At 41.9% G+C, this 16,005-nt stretch overlaps 1 protein-coding gene across 16 annotated transcripts in view; it reads right to left on the bottom strand.

Moving 5' to 3' along the window:
- Positions 1 to 16,005, bottom strand: part of ptprsa (protein tyrosine phosphatase receptor type Sa) — a 278,620-nt gene that overhangs the window by 74,442 nt on the left and 188,173 nt on the right. For 9 of the 16 annotated variants that reach the window (XM_037769724.1, XM_037769713.1, XM_037769717.1 and 6 more), the window contains 5 exons: positions 15,169 to 15,180; positions 6,572 to 6,841; positions 5,835 to 6,416; positions 4,900 to 5,036; positions 4,640 to 4,784 (listed from right to left, as the gene is read on the bottom strand). In XM_037769724.1, coding sequence (XP_037625652.1) covers positions 4,640 to 4,784; positions 4,900 to 5,036; positions 5,835 to 6,416; positions 6,572 to 6,841; positions 15,169 to 15,180 — 1,146 coding nt within the window. The remainder of the gene's footprint in view (positions 1 to 4,639; positions 4,785 to 4,899; positions 5,037 to 5,834; positions 6,417 to 6,571; positions 6,842 to 15,168; positions 15,181 to 16,005) is intronic. The other 7 variants (XM_037769716.1, XM_037769714.1, XM_037769722.1 and 4 more) reach the window with 1 other exon arrangement.

Below are 16,005 nucleotides of genomic sequence, written 5' to 3' on the forward strand. Positions count from 1 at the left end.
ATATCTAAAAACCTCCTGCAATTACAGTAAGTGGGGGGGCTAAACTGCTTGTTTGGCTAAATACAGAGGATTTAGAATCTGCCACTTTAATTTGAGAGATAGCACTTGACTGGCTACTGGCAGGTTCTAGGTATAATCTAAATGTGTAACAAAGCCTGACAATCCAAGGGCCTGGCTCGTAGCTCATCGCGGAGCATGAAATTAATTCTGACGCTATGAAATGGGATTCTTATCTGCCACTCTGGGGCCTTGCAGTCCTCTAACACCCACTCCCAGGGTCCGTCTTAGGTCCTGCGAGCACGCCATTGCAACTGGGTAACGGCTAAAAGAACACTGGGAGTCCTCCCAGCTCTCGGGTTGTGGACCCACTACGGCCACGTCTGAACGGTTTCACAAAAAGCGGTCTCTCAACCTGGTCTGACTATGACAGCATACCCCAAGAGGCCTTGCTTCTGAATGAGGGCTACTGCCGCCAGTGACATCTCGTGAATTTTTTCAGCCTGCTGTAATATTGACCAAGAAAAGCCAATGAAACGATTGCGATGCTCTTTGATTTTAGAGTGATTTGGCGTCACTCATGATGAATCAAATCAAAGGTCTGAGATCCACGAGAATTATTGATTTTTTTACAGTGACTTTTCACGAGTTCTTGACAGAGTAGTCCCCATGACAATAGCCCCTGGTAATGCTGCTAGGACTGAGCACAAACTTCAACAATCTGCGAACATTTTGTACCACAGATAATGGACAATAAAGCAAACAGGGAAATCATGTTGTCTGACTTTCTTCTTACTTAGTGGAAAAGGGTTCCAGTCTGCCTGACATTGCATTGGGTTCAAATCCAAGTTGTTCTTTAGCGCTGTGAGTAGAACATGGCACTAACAATGCCAAAAGTCAATGAAACAATATTAAAATTGTACGCAGTCCTTGCTCTGTAATGGGTTTTGGATGAAAGAATCCAACTGGCATAGGCTTTTTTTATTTTTTAATGCAGCATATTTCATTTTCTTTTGTGTATTTTGTGATCCTTCCTTAACATGTCATTAATCTGTGCAGTGAGTTCAGTCAAGCAACTAGTAAATAAGGCTTCCTCATTATAGCGTAGTGGAGGGTGTGAGATTATTCTACTCTACTGTGTATGTGGGGGGCTTTTCTTAGTGTGTGTGATCGTACAGTACTCGGGAGTCTGGCTTGTGCCAGTTTATAGCCCTTGAACTCGAGGTCATTGTGTGTATCGTGTGTAGCCTATGTGCTCTTTGTTTATACAATATGTTTTTGTCTGATGTTTTCCCAAAAGGCTGACAGTTTAAACTTATGTTACACTGCGCCGGGAATACACTCAATTACAGCTTTATATGTCACAGGGCTCTTTACTGACTTGGATGCTGCTATTCCTGACCTGTAAGAGGAGCCAAACAGCAGACATGTCATGTTTAATATTTTACCGTGTCATGTGTAAAGACTGCTTACTCTATGCTTCCAGTTCTCTGTTGGTGTTTCAGAAAAAAAACACTTCAACGGTGAATTGAATTATTATGTTGAAAGTCTTTGAGAAGGGTTACGGCAGACTGAATCCCTAAACCACACAATCACTTACCTCAGAGGATCCAAAAGATCAAGTTATTTATTGTGTTGTGGGAAACCTTTTGCTTTGTCTGACTTAGTCGGTGACTTTTCTGACCTCAGCAGAGAGAAACCAATGGATGTATCGCACACTTGCTTGAGAAGGGACTCTTGATAAAAGCATTTACAAAAAAAAAAATTGTCTGAGAAAGACCAGGAACAATGAGGCCTAAGGTGCAACAATAGAAGTAGAATGGATAGAAAAGATAAAGATGGCTGTTAACCTCGCCAGAGAGTATTTGATAATCATGTCGTGGATATGAGCACTTATGTGGGCAGCCTGCTCACACGGAGGGACGTATGAATGACACGATAATTCGCAAGGCATCTAGAGAACGCCTTTCTTGCTCTTGGTGTGTAATTCGTACGCCATGTAGTCTGTACTGACTGTAATGTAAATGCATCTGCGTGAATATGCTACGCTCAGAGCTAGTGATGAGAATAAAAAGTGTGAAAGACTGCTTATGGTGGGTGGGTCCAACAAACACAGGACTTTCAAACAGGAGACCCGTGTTTGAGACCGTTTTTTTGTTTTGTAAGTTACGTTAGTCACGTGTTTTTTAGTGATGTTTGAGACCTGATTTCCTTACTTATGTTGTGTTGTTTCGGTACGTATTTTGCTTAGTTTACATACTTATTTTAAGCCCAACCATGACATTTTTCCTAAATCTTACTGAGTGGTTTTGTTGCCTAATTCTAACTGCGGACGTAGTTATGTTGCGTGGCGTACAAATGACACGCGAATAGCCAAGAATGCATCCTCATGACAAGGGTAACGTCCGTGTAATGCCGTGCTATTTATACACCTTACCGTGAGACCAGGTTGCAGCATGTGGGTCATATTTATTAAGTTGATTACTTATCCGAACATAAATTGACCCTCATTTCCATGACAGTAGTATCACATTTCTGTGGTGTTCAGGCAGACACAAACATCAACAAATAGTTATCCTTTCTATCCACTGTAATTTTATGGATGAAGCAGCTGAAAGTAAGAGCCCCTGGTCTCGAGTAGAGCCTTGAGAAAAGCCATCAGTTAGACTTATTTTCCTCCCAGTATGTGCTCAACGGGGCGAGGCTATGTCAGTGCTGTCTGCTCTGTAGTTGCTTGTGGCTGTAGTGGAGTTGGGTTCATGCAAGAACCCAACAGAGAGATGGAAATAGCAGCAAGCTACTGTTTGGAGTGATGTCAAACCAATATTCTTTTGGATAACCCAGAAAGTAATAGAAATTAATAAATAAATAAAACTCAAAAACTTTTTTTCAAAAGACTCAAACGTAAAAGGAAGAGGACACAAAGTGAGCAAGGAGACGTCAAGCCATTCCAAGGAGAGCTTTTGTTCCATTGCACTGGGGGAACAAGTGGCAGAGAGAGAAACACGGCTGGAACAGGGTGATGTAAGAGGAGGAGAGTAGTGTATCCAATCTAATCAGCTTGCAGTTTTACCGATCAAGAACAAATGCAAAAAACAGAGGTAGGGATATCACAAACACACATCGACAGGTGAGGATGCGTACAGACACTCGAGAGACGCCAAGACAGAAATGGGGCTGGATGAACATAAAGTATTTTCATGCCTGGACTTATCAAAGATCAACGGGTGCAGTGATAGGTGCTCAGCAGCACCCCCAGTGGGCAGGAGTGAATGCTGCATGCAACTGGCGCTCTCCTCAGTGACTCTGCACTGTCTGTGTAGCTCTGCTGCCCAGCAGTGCCAAAAAAAGAACTGTGAAGTGGTTGTTCCAAAGCCCCCACAGCCCAGATGGGGGGTACATCCAACAAGTTGCACTGGTAGAAACAGAAAATGTGTTAAAAGAGGTCTACTCCCACCGCCATGGCTCTCCTATGTCCCAGTAAAGGTATGTATACATGCCTGTGACTATCAGCAGGATCCACAACGACTGGCTCAGACCAGTCCTTATATAATCCCCTGAATCCAGCTACATGTATTTTACCATTAATTTATTAAATGTCAACGCACAACATCATTGTTAATCTTTGTGTGCTGTGTAAACCCAAAAGACACAAATTTCATACCCCGTCATCCCAACAGTCCTTAAGCTACTATTGGATATTTGATTGGATGAGCTGTGTGTATTTTCTTTCTCTGCAGCTTGTGAGTTATTATATCACTCCTGTTATTTTTAGCTGGCTGGTTTAAATTATTCAGTTGTGTTCCTGCCATCTGTAAAATAAAATAATCAGTGCAGAACTGATATACTGGAATACATTCAGGCAGTGGGCATGCGAATACTGATAGGGTTTTTTTTTTTTTTTCTGTGATGACTAAACTCAACCCCAAATTCCCCGATCTGAATACAGTTCATACGAGAGCCTTGGCGGTCTTAGAGGAGAGCTGACATTTTTTGTGTCTCTGTCACACGGAAGAAAGTGCACTTGCTGTTGACAAAGGAAAAGCAAATATGAACAAAAGTGAAAGGGAAATAAAGAAACTGCCACAATAGTCAGTCCATGTAGACTTGATTTGTTTGAAAGTGTTGTGTACACTGCATGCATATTTGGCACCAGAGTCACATTAGAAAATAAATTCTAAAATGAAAGTGCAGTAAAAACCCTAAAAAAGTGACTTCTTGTAGCTTAATTTCAACCTTAACTCAAAAACAAACCATTCGTTGTGTAATTGTCGCTTAGCATAAGGTAGAAAATACCAGTCATATTGTTGCATTGAGGTTAACAAAATCAAGATCAAATGCAAAAAACACATTAGAAGAATTCAACAACGCATTAATGTCAGATTGTTATGTAGTTCGTTATTTCTGAATCAGCTTTGAACCCTGATCATGTCTGAGAAAAACACAGTCACAGTTCAAAGGTGATGATGCAGTTGACATCAGAGAAAATTAAAGTTCCAGTAAAAGGAAAAAAGCACATAACCTTGTTAGAATTCAAATCAGTAAAAGCATAACATCGTTTAACAGCTTCACTGGGGAAAATCCCTTTCTTATCCAACCCACAAAGAGAACAGGAGAGAAAACTGAATAAAAGGCTACATACTGGCTTGCAAGGTCTTCTGTGATATGTCATTGGTGAAGGCTCCAATGCCTTTGATAGAGATGGCTGCCAGGGAGAAGTGGTACTCTGTGTTTGGGCGGAGGTTTTCCACAACAAATGAAGATGTGGGTCCAAATGTTTTCTTCATCTATCGATGGAGAGTAATGTTAGTGATTTAAAATGGTTGCACAGGAATGTCATGTTGGATCATGAAAGGATGGCGTACACTTCTCAGTGCAAAAGGTAGGAACCAAAATTCTTACCTGGGTGCCAAAGCTGCCTTCCATGTAGCGAAGTTCATAATTTACAATTCCTTCTTTGTCATAGGCGGCATGCCAGGTCAGTTCAATGCTGGTGTCGGACACAGCACCAACCTCGAATCTGGATGGTTGACCTGGAACTGAAGAACATAGGACGTTGTTGCAGGATAATGTTATCAGAAATTGGTTAAGACATGGGAATTAATATTATACAGACGGGAGGGGTAATGCCCAATTACCATTGGAAAAAAAGTCATAAGAATGTGTCAATGAAGTACTTTTTTCCTGTTCAGTGAGCATATTTTCTATCTACACACTAACATGATGAGCATAATGAGATTTGGCATAAAACGGCAGAGGATTAGATGGAATTAAATTGAGAGAAAAAGGTTATAGGGAAGTACAAAAGTTTGTGCCCCAGTGGAAAGCATGGTACAAAGTGCTCTACTTATTGTAGGGCATCTGAAGTTGGATGTGCCTCCTTGCCCTATAGGAAAACGATGGATGGAGTCATTTTGCTCAAGCTGATGGTGAGTTCTCAGATTTTGGTTCTTTCTCAAATGTGACTGTTTTTTTTTCTCTCAGACCGCCATGATCAAACAGACTTTTGTCATCATTTGCACAGGCTGCAGATGTGTGGGTGAACTTTGCACAGCGGGGGAGAACACTTGTCTCTTTGGCAGCAGGCACAGTCTAAAGTTTCAGAAAATGTGCTGCAGATGCACAAAAACAACTGCAGGAGTTCTTCTTTGGTTGTCAAAGTATTCTCCTTAAGCAGAAAAAGGCTGGAGAACATATGTAGCATTTGCCCGTTTCTGTATCTTAAACTAACTTGGTTTGAACATTACACAGGTGCCTATTGTACGTAAAGTTGACAGACAGGAAATTCAACGACACCAAGAGAAGAAAAGAATATTTCAATATTTTCATATCCTTACCTCCTTGCAGTACTTTGACATGGATTGGCTCTGAGAAGGGTCCGTCTCCTACAGAGGTGAACGCTAGCACTTTGATTGTGTATGTCTCCTGAGGAGCTAGGCTCTGGATAGTGGTGATGATGCTGTCCTGGACATTATGGATCTGCCAGAGGCTCATGGGTTGGGAGTCGTCCATGGTGTAATAAACGCGGTAGCCCTTGATCTGCCCATTGGGCTCCTCTGGCTCTTCCCAGCGCACCATCATGGTGTTCTGGGATATGATCTGGGCCTGGATGTTTCGCGGTGGACTGGCAGGGGCCTGCTCACCAGTCCGGGTTTCTACTGGCTCACTGGGAGGACCCTGGCCGATCGTGTTGACTGCTGAGACGCGGATTTCATACTCAGTGTTGGGGTAGAGGCCACCGATGCTGTAACGCGTGGTGGTGATGTCGTCCACTGTCTCGAACTTGCTGTCTGGGGATTTGGCCCTATACTGGATTATATAGTACGTCACAGGGTCTGGGTTGCCTGAGTCCCAGGTGATGGTCACACTGGTGGCAGTGGTTTCAGTAACCACAGGGGTACCTGGAGGCTTGGGGAGAGCTGTTACGGTGACAAAACAGGATGGAATTGGTCATGACAGTGACTAAAAACTTCTCTCACAATGCCCCAAGGATATTACATCAATACACACTGTAGCTGCGGTTTTCTGCACATCATTTCAGACTCTTCTTATATGTGTATATGTTATCTCTTACATTTGACGGTGATCTGCGCCACAGCTTCAATGATGCCGAGGCTGCTCATGGCCACGCAGGTGTAGTTGGCGGACTCACGGACGCTGCTCAGTTCGAGAACATTCCTGCCCACCGGCATCTCGTCCTCCGGCGTCAAATCCTCCGAGTTCAGCATCCACTTGACGTAAGGCATGGGCGACCCCACCGCCACGCACGTTATGTTCACACTGCCGCCGGGCATGATTTCCTGACTCGTTGGCGGAATGGAGAAGCGAGGAGGCACCCGCCGGACTGGGAGGAGGCATGAGGAAGGGGAGAGGATGACAAAAGAGGGCAAGGGAGTCAAAAAAAAAGAGAGAAAGAGAGAGGTAACAAGAGAGGCCGATGAAAATGGACCCTTCTCAAGGAATTACTTAACACAAAAGGTTCAACATGGTACATGTGAACTGAAACACAAAGTAAAAGAAGTTTTCAAAACATAAATAATATACAAATAATGAGAAGGAACTAAACTAACAGAACTGCTTCAACAACAAAGTAGATTAACAATAAAGCAACGATTCATAGCAACAAGGTTCCATTGACCAATATTTGACCCATCACAGCACAATTAAAGACACAAAAATCTATTACGAGTTTCTCATCTTTGGAGCTGAACTGCTGACATATAAATACAACTACAGCATAACCTGATCGCGAAGTATGAAGGTGTGTAAAGGCCAATGTGATAATGCTATCACATAAAGCCACCATGGCAACCTGGAACTTCCTGTCCTCTCAGGCACACATGCCAAACAGGAAGTAGGCCATTACAGGCTTCTCCCACAGCACAGGAAGTGTAGGGTTACTGGGCTATTGACCATCTCTACGAGATCTCTAAACACATTTCTAGCGGAGGTTTGCACTTGACACCTGTCTTCTTCTACCTAGGTATCTTAAAGATGAGAAACTTTAATCAGATTTTTGTGGTTTAGGGTAGATCCACTGGACAAAGCCTTATTAAGATCTGACACGGTTCCATTGATAGATGCAGCTATCAGTTTCACAGACAGCATGCATAAATAGACCGAGGTAAATTAAGGAGTAAATGATAACAAAATCAGATATAAAAATTGAGATAAAATGCATAGAGGAATATAACTGAAGGGTCGCTAGCATGCCCAGACAAAAGACGATTGGAGAGGAAAGAAGAAATACAAGATAGAGGATAAAGCGTTTGAGGAGAGGAAGAAAAGGGAACAGAGGAGCAAAAGAGTGACAGAGGAAGAAGAAGAGAGGGGGGAAGGTTTGGAGGAGGGTGAAGGGGGGGTAACCCACTTCAGTGCTGTGTAAACTTTGTTTTTCTCCAGCAAATGTGACGAAATGTGATGGTGGCACATTGTCACATCGCAGTCCCAGTTAACACAAAATAAGTACTGAGGAACAAGGTGTGTGCCTAGAAATACATAGAAAAAGAACTGGTAGTTGTATAGCTAGAGAGACTACTATCACAGAGTGTTGGAGTCAAGAAACAGAACTGGATCAACAGGGAGTAGAAATCCAGAGAACAAGAAAGAGAGATCGAGGGAAAGGGAAAGAGAAAGGTAGATGAGTCAAGGCAGAATGACCGCTAAGGACCTCAAAACTCATGGATAGGAATTGAGTGGAAGGAGGTTGATAATGAGTCTGAGACGCAGAGGAAGGGCAGTGGAAGGTACTGTGTACTTGCAATGTGTGTGTATGTGTATATACATAAATGTATATATTTTCTGCGTAGTTATGAGTGTGCGCGTGTACAGTATGCGAGAGTTAGAAAGTGAGAGAGTATGAGTTAGCGAAAACACTGTGTGTTCATGAGAGGCATCCCAGCAAGCACTTGACAAATAGTGTCATGCAAGAGGTGGCCAAGTTCAGCACTAAATGAGCACGAAATGATCTAAGTGTTACAATGCAGGATTTTCCTTGCCTATATGAATGTAAGGTGAGCAACATTAGAGCAAGATGACTTGGAGAATTGCCCATATTGCTGGCCGGTCAAATGCCAAACTTCCAACATACTGTATATAATCATAGGAGAAATAAAGGTTTTACATTCCTGATGGTTATCGGTACCACCTCGTGCTGAGGGAGAACCCTCTTGTGGTACATTAAAAGCTAACTATTAAGACTTTAACTTATTTTGAACAAAAAAACATACCAAAAAGATAGAGACAACAGCTATGGACTACCGGAGGTCTGTAACCTCCATGTGTCACTATTTTAACAGCTTTTAAAACATCTACATCTGTTCAATGTCAAAATGTTTGTTGGGATGCAAGAAGGTCAAAGAGAGAGAAGCACAGTGGTCCAGATGTAGTAGTAAAAAATGATGAACCAAATGGAAGAGCTGACTTAGAGACAGACAGATAGACAAGACGGGAAAGACAGGGACGAGAGACAAGACACGAGGCAGGACAAAACAGACTCGAGCAGCAAGACAGCAGACAAGAGGACAGACAGAGGGAGACGGGCAGACAGACAGTGACGGATGGGCACGCAGACATACTGTACAGTACGCAAAGGGGAGGGGGTTTGGGTTGTCGGAGAAAGGGAAGGAGGAGGAGGAGGAGGAGGAGGAGGGCATAAGTGGGGGATAGAGTAAGGAGACTGTGATTCTAAATCAAATCAAATCAAAACAAAACCAAAAAAAAAGACCATGGCTCAAAGTGGGTTTGGAGGTCTCACACACTGGGGCTTAAAAACAAGAATCAGCTACACCTCCCCTCCTCCCCGCCTTAAACATTGCACCTCAATGCAACCTGGGAAGTCGTAGTGTGGGCGGATGTGAGGTGTGTGTGTGTGTGTGTGGTGGGTGGGGACGGAGGGGGAGATTCAGGGGGGTAGGGGACTGAGAGGGGCATCGAGGATAGGTAGCATTCCAAAATACACCGTGTCGATCCAAATGGGATTCATATGATCGTTGCATGGGACACTTTTTCCAACAAACTAAAGGCACAAATATCACCTACACACACTTTTACCAGAGAACTGACATTTACTGACCTGAGCACCGAAATAACCACTAAAATGTACATACAGCATGTTCACATGTAGTCTGCACGGGCCAAGCATGCTAGCTAGCAGTATGTCAAAATGCATCTACTGTTACTGGCTTTTAACAGCCATGCCATATCTAGTAATATAAACCGCTGCAATCTGCTTTAAAAATATTTTTTAATAATAATAGTCTATTAGATCTTCTGCTGCCACTGTAGGGACATTTCATTTATCCTTCTCTGTACTAGTCTACATGCAAGTCCTGTAATTCACTGTTAATGCCAATTATGTTGCTACCTTGGGCAAGACACGACCTGACCTTGAGGGCAAAAACTTCATCGCTGACCTTTGAGGAAATGCTCTTTTGTGGTACACAAACTCACACACTGATTCGGCATAAAATGTACCAAGAAAAAATGGTCAATAGCAGATTAAAAAAGGTTGTCCTTAAAAAAATGTCAAATTTCCATATATTATAATCTAAGTAAAATGCTTCCATTAGAAGCAAACATGATTGAAAAAAAAATCAGTTGAAAAACATATCAAAGAATCATAACCTGATCTGACAGTACAAAGATTTAGTTGAACAACGGGACGCATGACCTTTTGGTTGAGATATCATGCTTTGTCTCATTGTGACAGGAACAATTGGATAATTAGGACATCCAAATGGGAGATATTCTAAAACAAAACATGTTGAACTGGAAAAAAGGCCCACAAAGCCCATCATATTAGTAGAGAAAATATATCTCTGCATTCTAATTGGTCCAATTAAAAAAAAAAGAAATAGCCTAACAAAGGTGAAAGGGCAGCCCATTCCTCACACAGACATGCATGGGTGTGGCTATGGCATGAGTGACATATACAGGTGCGCCCCCATCCACTCGGGCAGACACCCGGGAACCAATACAATCCAAAAAAAATGTCACCCAAGCCCATCCAAGCATGCCATCCATTCCCAAATATAGCATTGTTCCAGACACACACGCACAAAATCAAACGAAGAGGAAACAAATCAAACTGAACAAATCCACAAAAAGAACTAAGTCCGAACAGCATAGACAGTACCAGAGTGCAGCTGTGTACAAAGAGGTATGCATCAATGCTATTAGATGTTTTTCAGCTATGATTTGTCTCTGCTTGAATTTGGCCTTCAATCCAAAAAGATTGGTGAAAACTGAATAGGGCAAACTGTTTTTTTTTTTAAGGGGGAAATGTCCAATCACAGTGTGTCTGATGGTGTTCCTCTCTCCCTGGGGCTCAGGTCAGCCAATGGACCGAAGTGAATGAGGTCTCCCCAACAAGAAGATGTCTCCATTCACCTTTGAGTGACTACACTATCAGGGTAATGTGGGAACTAACACCAGCCAAACTTCCTTTCTTAAAGTGGAAAAAAAGATGGAAAGTTGGGGGAGAGTCTACGTGTCGACAGCATGCACAGTGTGTCTGACACACAAATACATTTGGTATAAGGTTACAACAGAAGATCAAGAGCTCAAGGTCAGCTGATGCGCTAGTACACTACACTATATCTTGGGAGAGACAACGATAAATCTTAAAACCCAGTAGCCACGATGGGGAACAACATTAACTGTGCTTCGAAATGTCAGTATCACATGCAAATGAATCATTAGCTAGACATGGGCCTGTATGAAATGACTGAATGTTCAGATGTAACTGAATTGCCAATGGTCCGGTAAGCTCTCAAAAGCCGTGTACGTGTGTGAGTGGCACCTATGCTATCCTATGCTTAATTCAATTTTAGTGTCAGCGAAACAAAGAAAACAAAGAATCCCAATTGCATAGACAGGCTCCTCATTGACAGAGACCAGGAGCACAGCCGGCCCATTTGGAATCGAGAGATAATAAAACAAAACATATAACCTTTCATTTGGACTACTAACAACATGTAATCTTGTTTCAAGCCCCAATGTGGAGAAAAAGACAAGAAGCCTCACAGTGGACGAGGTGGAAAGCAGTCGAGAGAGAACGCCAGAGTACTGCACTAAGTCTAGTAGTGGGCGGTGTTGTGGAGGGATTTGTGCCAAAAAACAGAGGTCAGAAGGTGGACATTATCGGCCATTTTGGTGAGGCAGTTTTTTGCTGCCCCAAAATGAAGGGGGAAGCCAAAATAATGTGCAGCCTTTAGTGTCACCTTGAAGCTGAGATTACACCCTCTTGCTGCCTGAGGACACAGGCGCAGTATGGAGATCCTTTAGTCACACTTGCTGGGTGCGGCCCACGGCATTTATAAGCCGCGGGGGTCGGCCCATATTAACATACCTTGGCTGCGCCAATGCTAAACAGTCGCTATCGGTGGCTCATCAAAATGGAAATTATTACCTAAAGGAAACTGACAGGGAATCATGGCAGGGGTATCTAACAATAGCAAGCAGCGGATTGAGGGGATTTCAGAGTGTATCACTATTTCCTATTGTCCTATAGGTAGGTGACAAGCAGCCGAATGATGTCCCCTCACTGTGGTGATCCCTTCAGTGAATATAATATCAGTCGGATTGAGAAAGAGAGTGTATTCGTATATTTGCATTAGAATAAGAGGTAATGAAACTTTTGTTTTGAATGAAAAATAAATGCACTTAAGGATTTTTGTTGAGGGGTGGCTATTAAACTTCAGGACTCCTTGAGACAAACATCTAATAGAGATGGCAGGATTTTTGCTTTGGCCAGTGAGAACATATAAGGTGTAATCTAGCTTTCTTTCCCAACGTTACACACAAATGCATAGCAGGACATGCAAGCACATTCAAAATCAGGCAAGATACCATTGGAGGAGGGCAAACATGCACATGCGTACATCACAGCGCAGTCTTTCTGCATCACTGTCTTTCTGAGGACTTCTGATTAGATATAAATGTAGACATTGTCAGGCTTTATTATGCTCCGTTTCTTACAGTGGGATTGTGCCATGCTTTGTGCACACTATTATGTGGAGGGCAGATTATTGAATGGCGGCTTTCACAGACTCGACTGTTACAATTACTGATAGGAGGTGTTTTGATAGCCAATTGGTGCATAGAGGGTGTTGGAATTGAAACCCTCATTTGTGTCTGAGATAACTGCTGGATCAGAGGGGATGATTATATGTATTTGTCTAATGACTTGCCTTAAGGACAAAATGATGTGGCTGGTGCAATGGGAAGAAATATATCAGCTAGGAAAACACTGGCTAACATTGAATATTTTTTAGGGGGTTCTCTTACTAATATTTTGGGTCTCAGTGTGGCTCATGTAAACTCCTGATAAGCAAATGAGCTAAGAAGATAGACCAATTCTAATTCTCTTGCTGGCTTGCATATACTTGGTAGGTAAATGACAAATGTAGAGGTGCCCTTAAGCAAATTAGGTTCGGGCTCCAAATTTGTCAATAGCAGAAGACTTAAAATGTGCAGATTCCCGGCTGATTAGACTGTTATCAGGCTATTAAATAGGCGTTATCTGTCGCTATAAGCACCATAGAAGTGGGTGAATAGGGGCCTACTACACCCAATATTAGGTTTTCACCCAGAACACAGGCTTTTCAGCCAAGAGATTGGGGTTTGCATCCCGTGTGAAACCAACAATGTGTTGTTGTCTTCGTCTTCACAAGCATTGAGTTTCACTTTTGAAACAGTTATTTTAAGCCAAAACACAATGTTTTTACCTAAACTTAAAGTGGTTGTGTTGCTTAAACCTAAAGAAGACTTTGTGTTCAAAACGTAATGTTTCATTTAGTTTTACAACATGTTAGAACTGGTGCTTTTAAGTTTCACTTTCACTTTTACCACGTAGTAGGCCCCTACTGACCCACATCTATGGTGCTTATAGTGACCGATAACACCTATTTAATGGCCTGATAACAGTCGAACTGGGTTGCATTAAACACATGTACTCCTATTGATGAATAAAGGCTGCCAAAGCATGGGAATTCATTTGTTTTGCTGCTGGAGCAGAAGTCATTTTCAATATGACTTTCAGAGATCCATATAATCTCCTGGAGATCAGCATACTTTGACAGCCACACAAATACTCCCACTCTCAGAGGTGACTGATAGGGGTGGACGCGTGTTATCTCTTCTACCTGAACGAATGATAACGCCTGATCTGCCCTGACTTGTTGAGCCACATGTAATACTAGCCAAAAAACACGGTTCCTTTCCAAAAATATATTTATCTTATGTATTCATAAGACTACTGGAGCCATTTACAGGCAAGCATTGTAGCAGGTGACCTGCTAGATCTGATTCAGTTGGACATGTCTTGGAAAAGCTGGTGCATATGCTGATGCTAATATTTTGGTGGAACATTTTAAGAGATGTCAGGAAGTTGGTACAAAGCTAATAGAAGTAAAAGTATAAAACGCTGTTGGCATTGATTCATTTAGTGCTTTCTCCTCATTTTTGTTGTAGGACTACAGTATGAATGCTTAAAAAAATCAGCAAATGACTGTCTCCAGTTAGAAAATCATCATTACTTTAGTCACATAAACCTGCAAATCTATTCTATTTGAGTGTGTATGTGCGTGTGTGATTGTACTAGGGAAGGAGGGCTTTTGAATAATAGATTATAATTTGATTGAGTGTCATGACTGCGAAGGGAACACAAACAGCAGTCACTCAACGAAACCAATCACATCTAGCTGCCGCCATTTGAAAAATAAAAGTATCTGTGAGCTCCCGCTAAGCAACAGCGAATGTGATGTCGAAGTCATTATATTGTTATTGATCCACACGACACTGTAAATGGCATCCCTTAATGGCTGCCTGAAATCACCATGGAACCCAATCAGGCCCAATCAGGTCTAATTTTTTTTCAGTAATGGATCGCTGCAAACAAGATGACAGGAACACTGGCTGTATACACACTTAGTATTTCATTCGGCATTTGCATTTGCACTCCGAGAATCAAGAAGCAGAGCAGCGTCATTGTGGAAAAAAGAAACACAAAATCTCACGAACAAAATAACCACAAAAAGGACATAACATTTTCAACAGAAAAGTAAGTTCAGGAACAAAACTGAAACAAAAGGAAAAACTCACAAACACTACACCGTAATCACAACACAAGAAATTAAACTAAATAAAGGAAAGCCAAAAAATCAGGTTGGATCAGGGAAAACACTTGTTGAGAAACCAAAAAGAAGAGAAGGAAACAATTGGGAATGCAGAAAGAAAAAGACCAACACGGCCAAAGGGATTCTGTACAGGCATGCAAGCGCAGTTACATTCTCCCATCATGCAACGGGTTCTGTTATTTCCACGTGCTGGGTTTCCATGACAACACGTGCAAGAAAGCCTTTAGGTGCAGAAGCAATACCAAAGGATGCAAAAACGAGAAAAGGCCCCACAATGCAAACATAAAAGTAAATTAACAAGACCCGAGCTAATCAGGTTTGCTTTTCATCATTTCTTCCTTGGAAATAAAGTAACATTTCTTCCATAATCATTTAGCACTTTGGATTAACTGATTAGTAGTCAGTCAAATTAGTAATGAGTCGAGCTCTGTAATAGGCAAATACAGCTAGAATTTTCTCAACATGTTGAATTTTTTATTTTTTTTTAATCAAATGTGGGTTAAAAAAAGTAAAAAAGAAAAAACACACCAACCTTCTCGAAGCTCTGAGGGATGTAAAGGGGTTGATGCAGAACACAATGACATGAGGAGAAGAGAAAAATAGGGGAAACACAGAGAGAGTAAAAAAAGCCACCTCAAGGTGTTTAGCTGCAGCTACATTTCCCTTTTCTTTAATCCTTTTTTTTTCTCCTTTTCCCTTGTCCCTGCTATCAGTGACACCCCGTCTTGAAAGTACACTTGCCTGCCCCCCCACCACCCACCCTCCCATTAAATAAACTTTGAACCAAAACAATTAGATACACCCCAGTGGCCGCACTGTCGCCTGCTCAGAAAAAAAATAGTGAGGCGCCACTGGAGTCAAATCAAGCGTACCATACTTAGAATTCAGAATTTCACAAGCTCCTTATATAGCCACAAGGAGAGGCTCCTGTGGTGGCTGTATTTGCTTTTGTTAGAGAAGGAAACCAAATAAAGAGAAAATAAAGAAAAAACTAATGAGAGATAGAAAAAGAAAAAAAGACACAGTTTGGGCTGAAATTAGCAGCTGCAGTTCAAGACGGTTACGGTAAATGTTTGTTAGAAGCCAATCAGTAACGTCGTCATTATGGTTTCTGTTTTCCCCGGCACAGTACAGTATGCCCCAGACCAAAATTTAGGATTGTAATTTTTTGCTTTGTTTCTGAAAATTGATCCCTACCACAGCTGCTAATCTCGAGTGCATTTCGCTTTGTGAACAAAAACATAGTCAACATCAAGTATCAGAATTGATTGACAAAAGTTAACTGAAAACAGACAAAGGTTGACACCATCAAGGCATAACAAGTGTGTTAACATAGTGTGAAAGTACCTGACTAATTATGACCCTTGTG

Source organism: Sebastes umbrosus, chromosome 5 (genome assembly GCF_015220745.1).
Source record: "Sebastes umbrosus isolate fSebUmb1 chromosome 5, fSebUmb1.pri, whole genome shotgun sequence".
NCBI classification, from domain to species: domain Eukaryota; kingdom Metazoa; phylum Chordata; class Actinopteri; order Perciformes; family Sebastidae; genus Sebastes; species Sebastes umbrosus.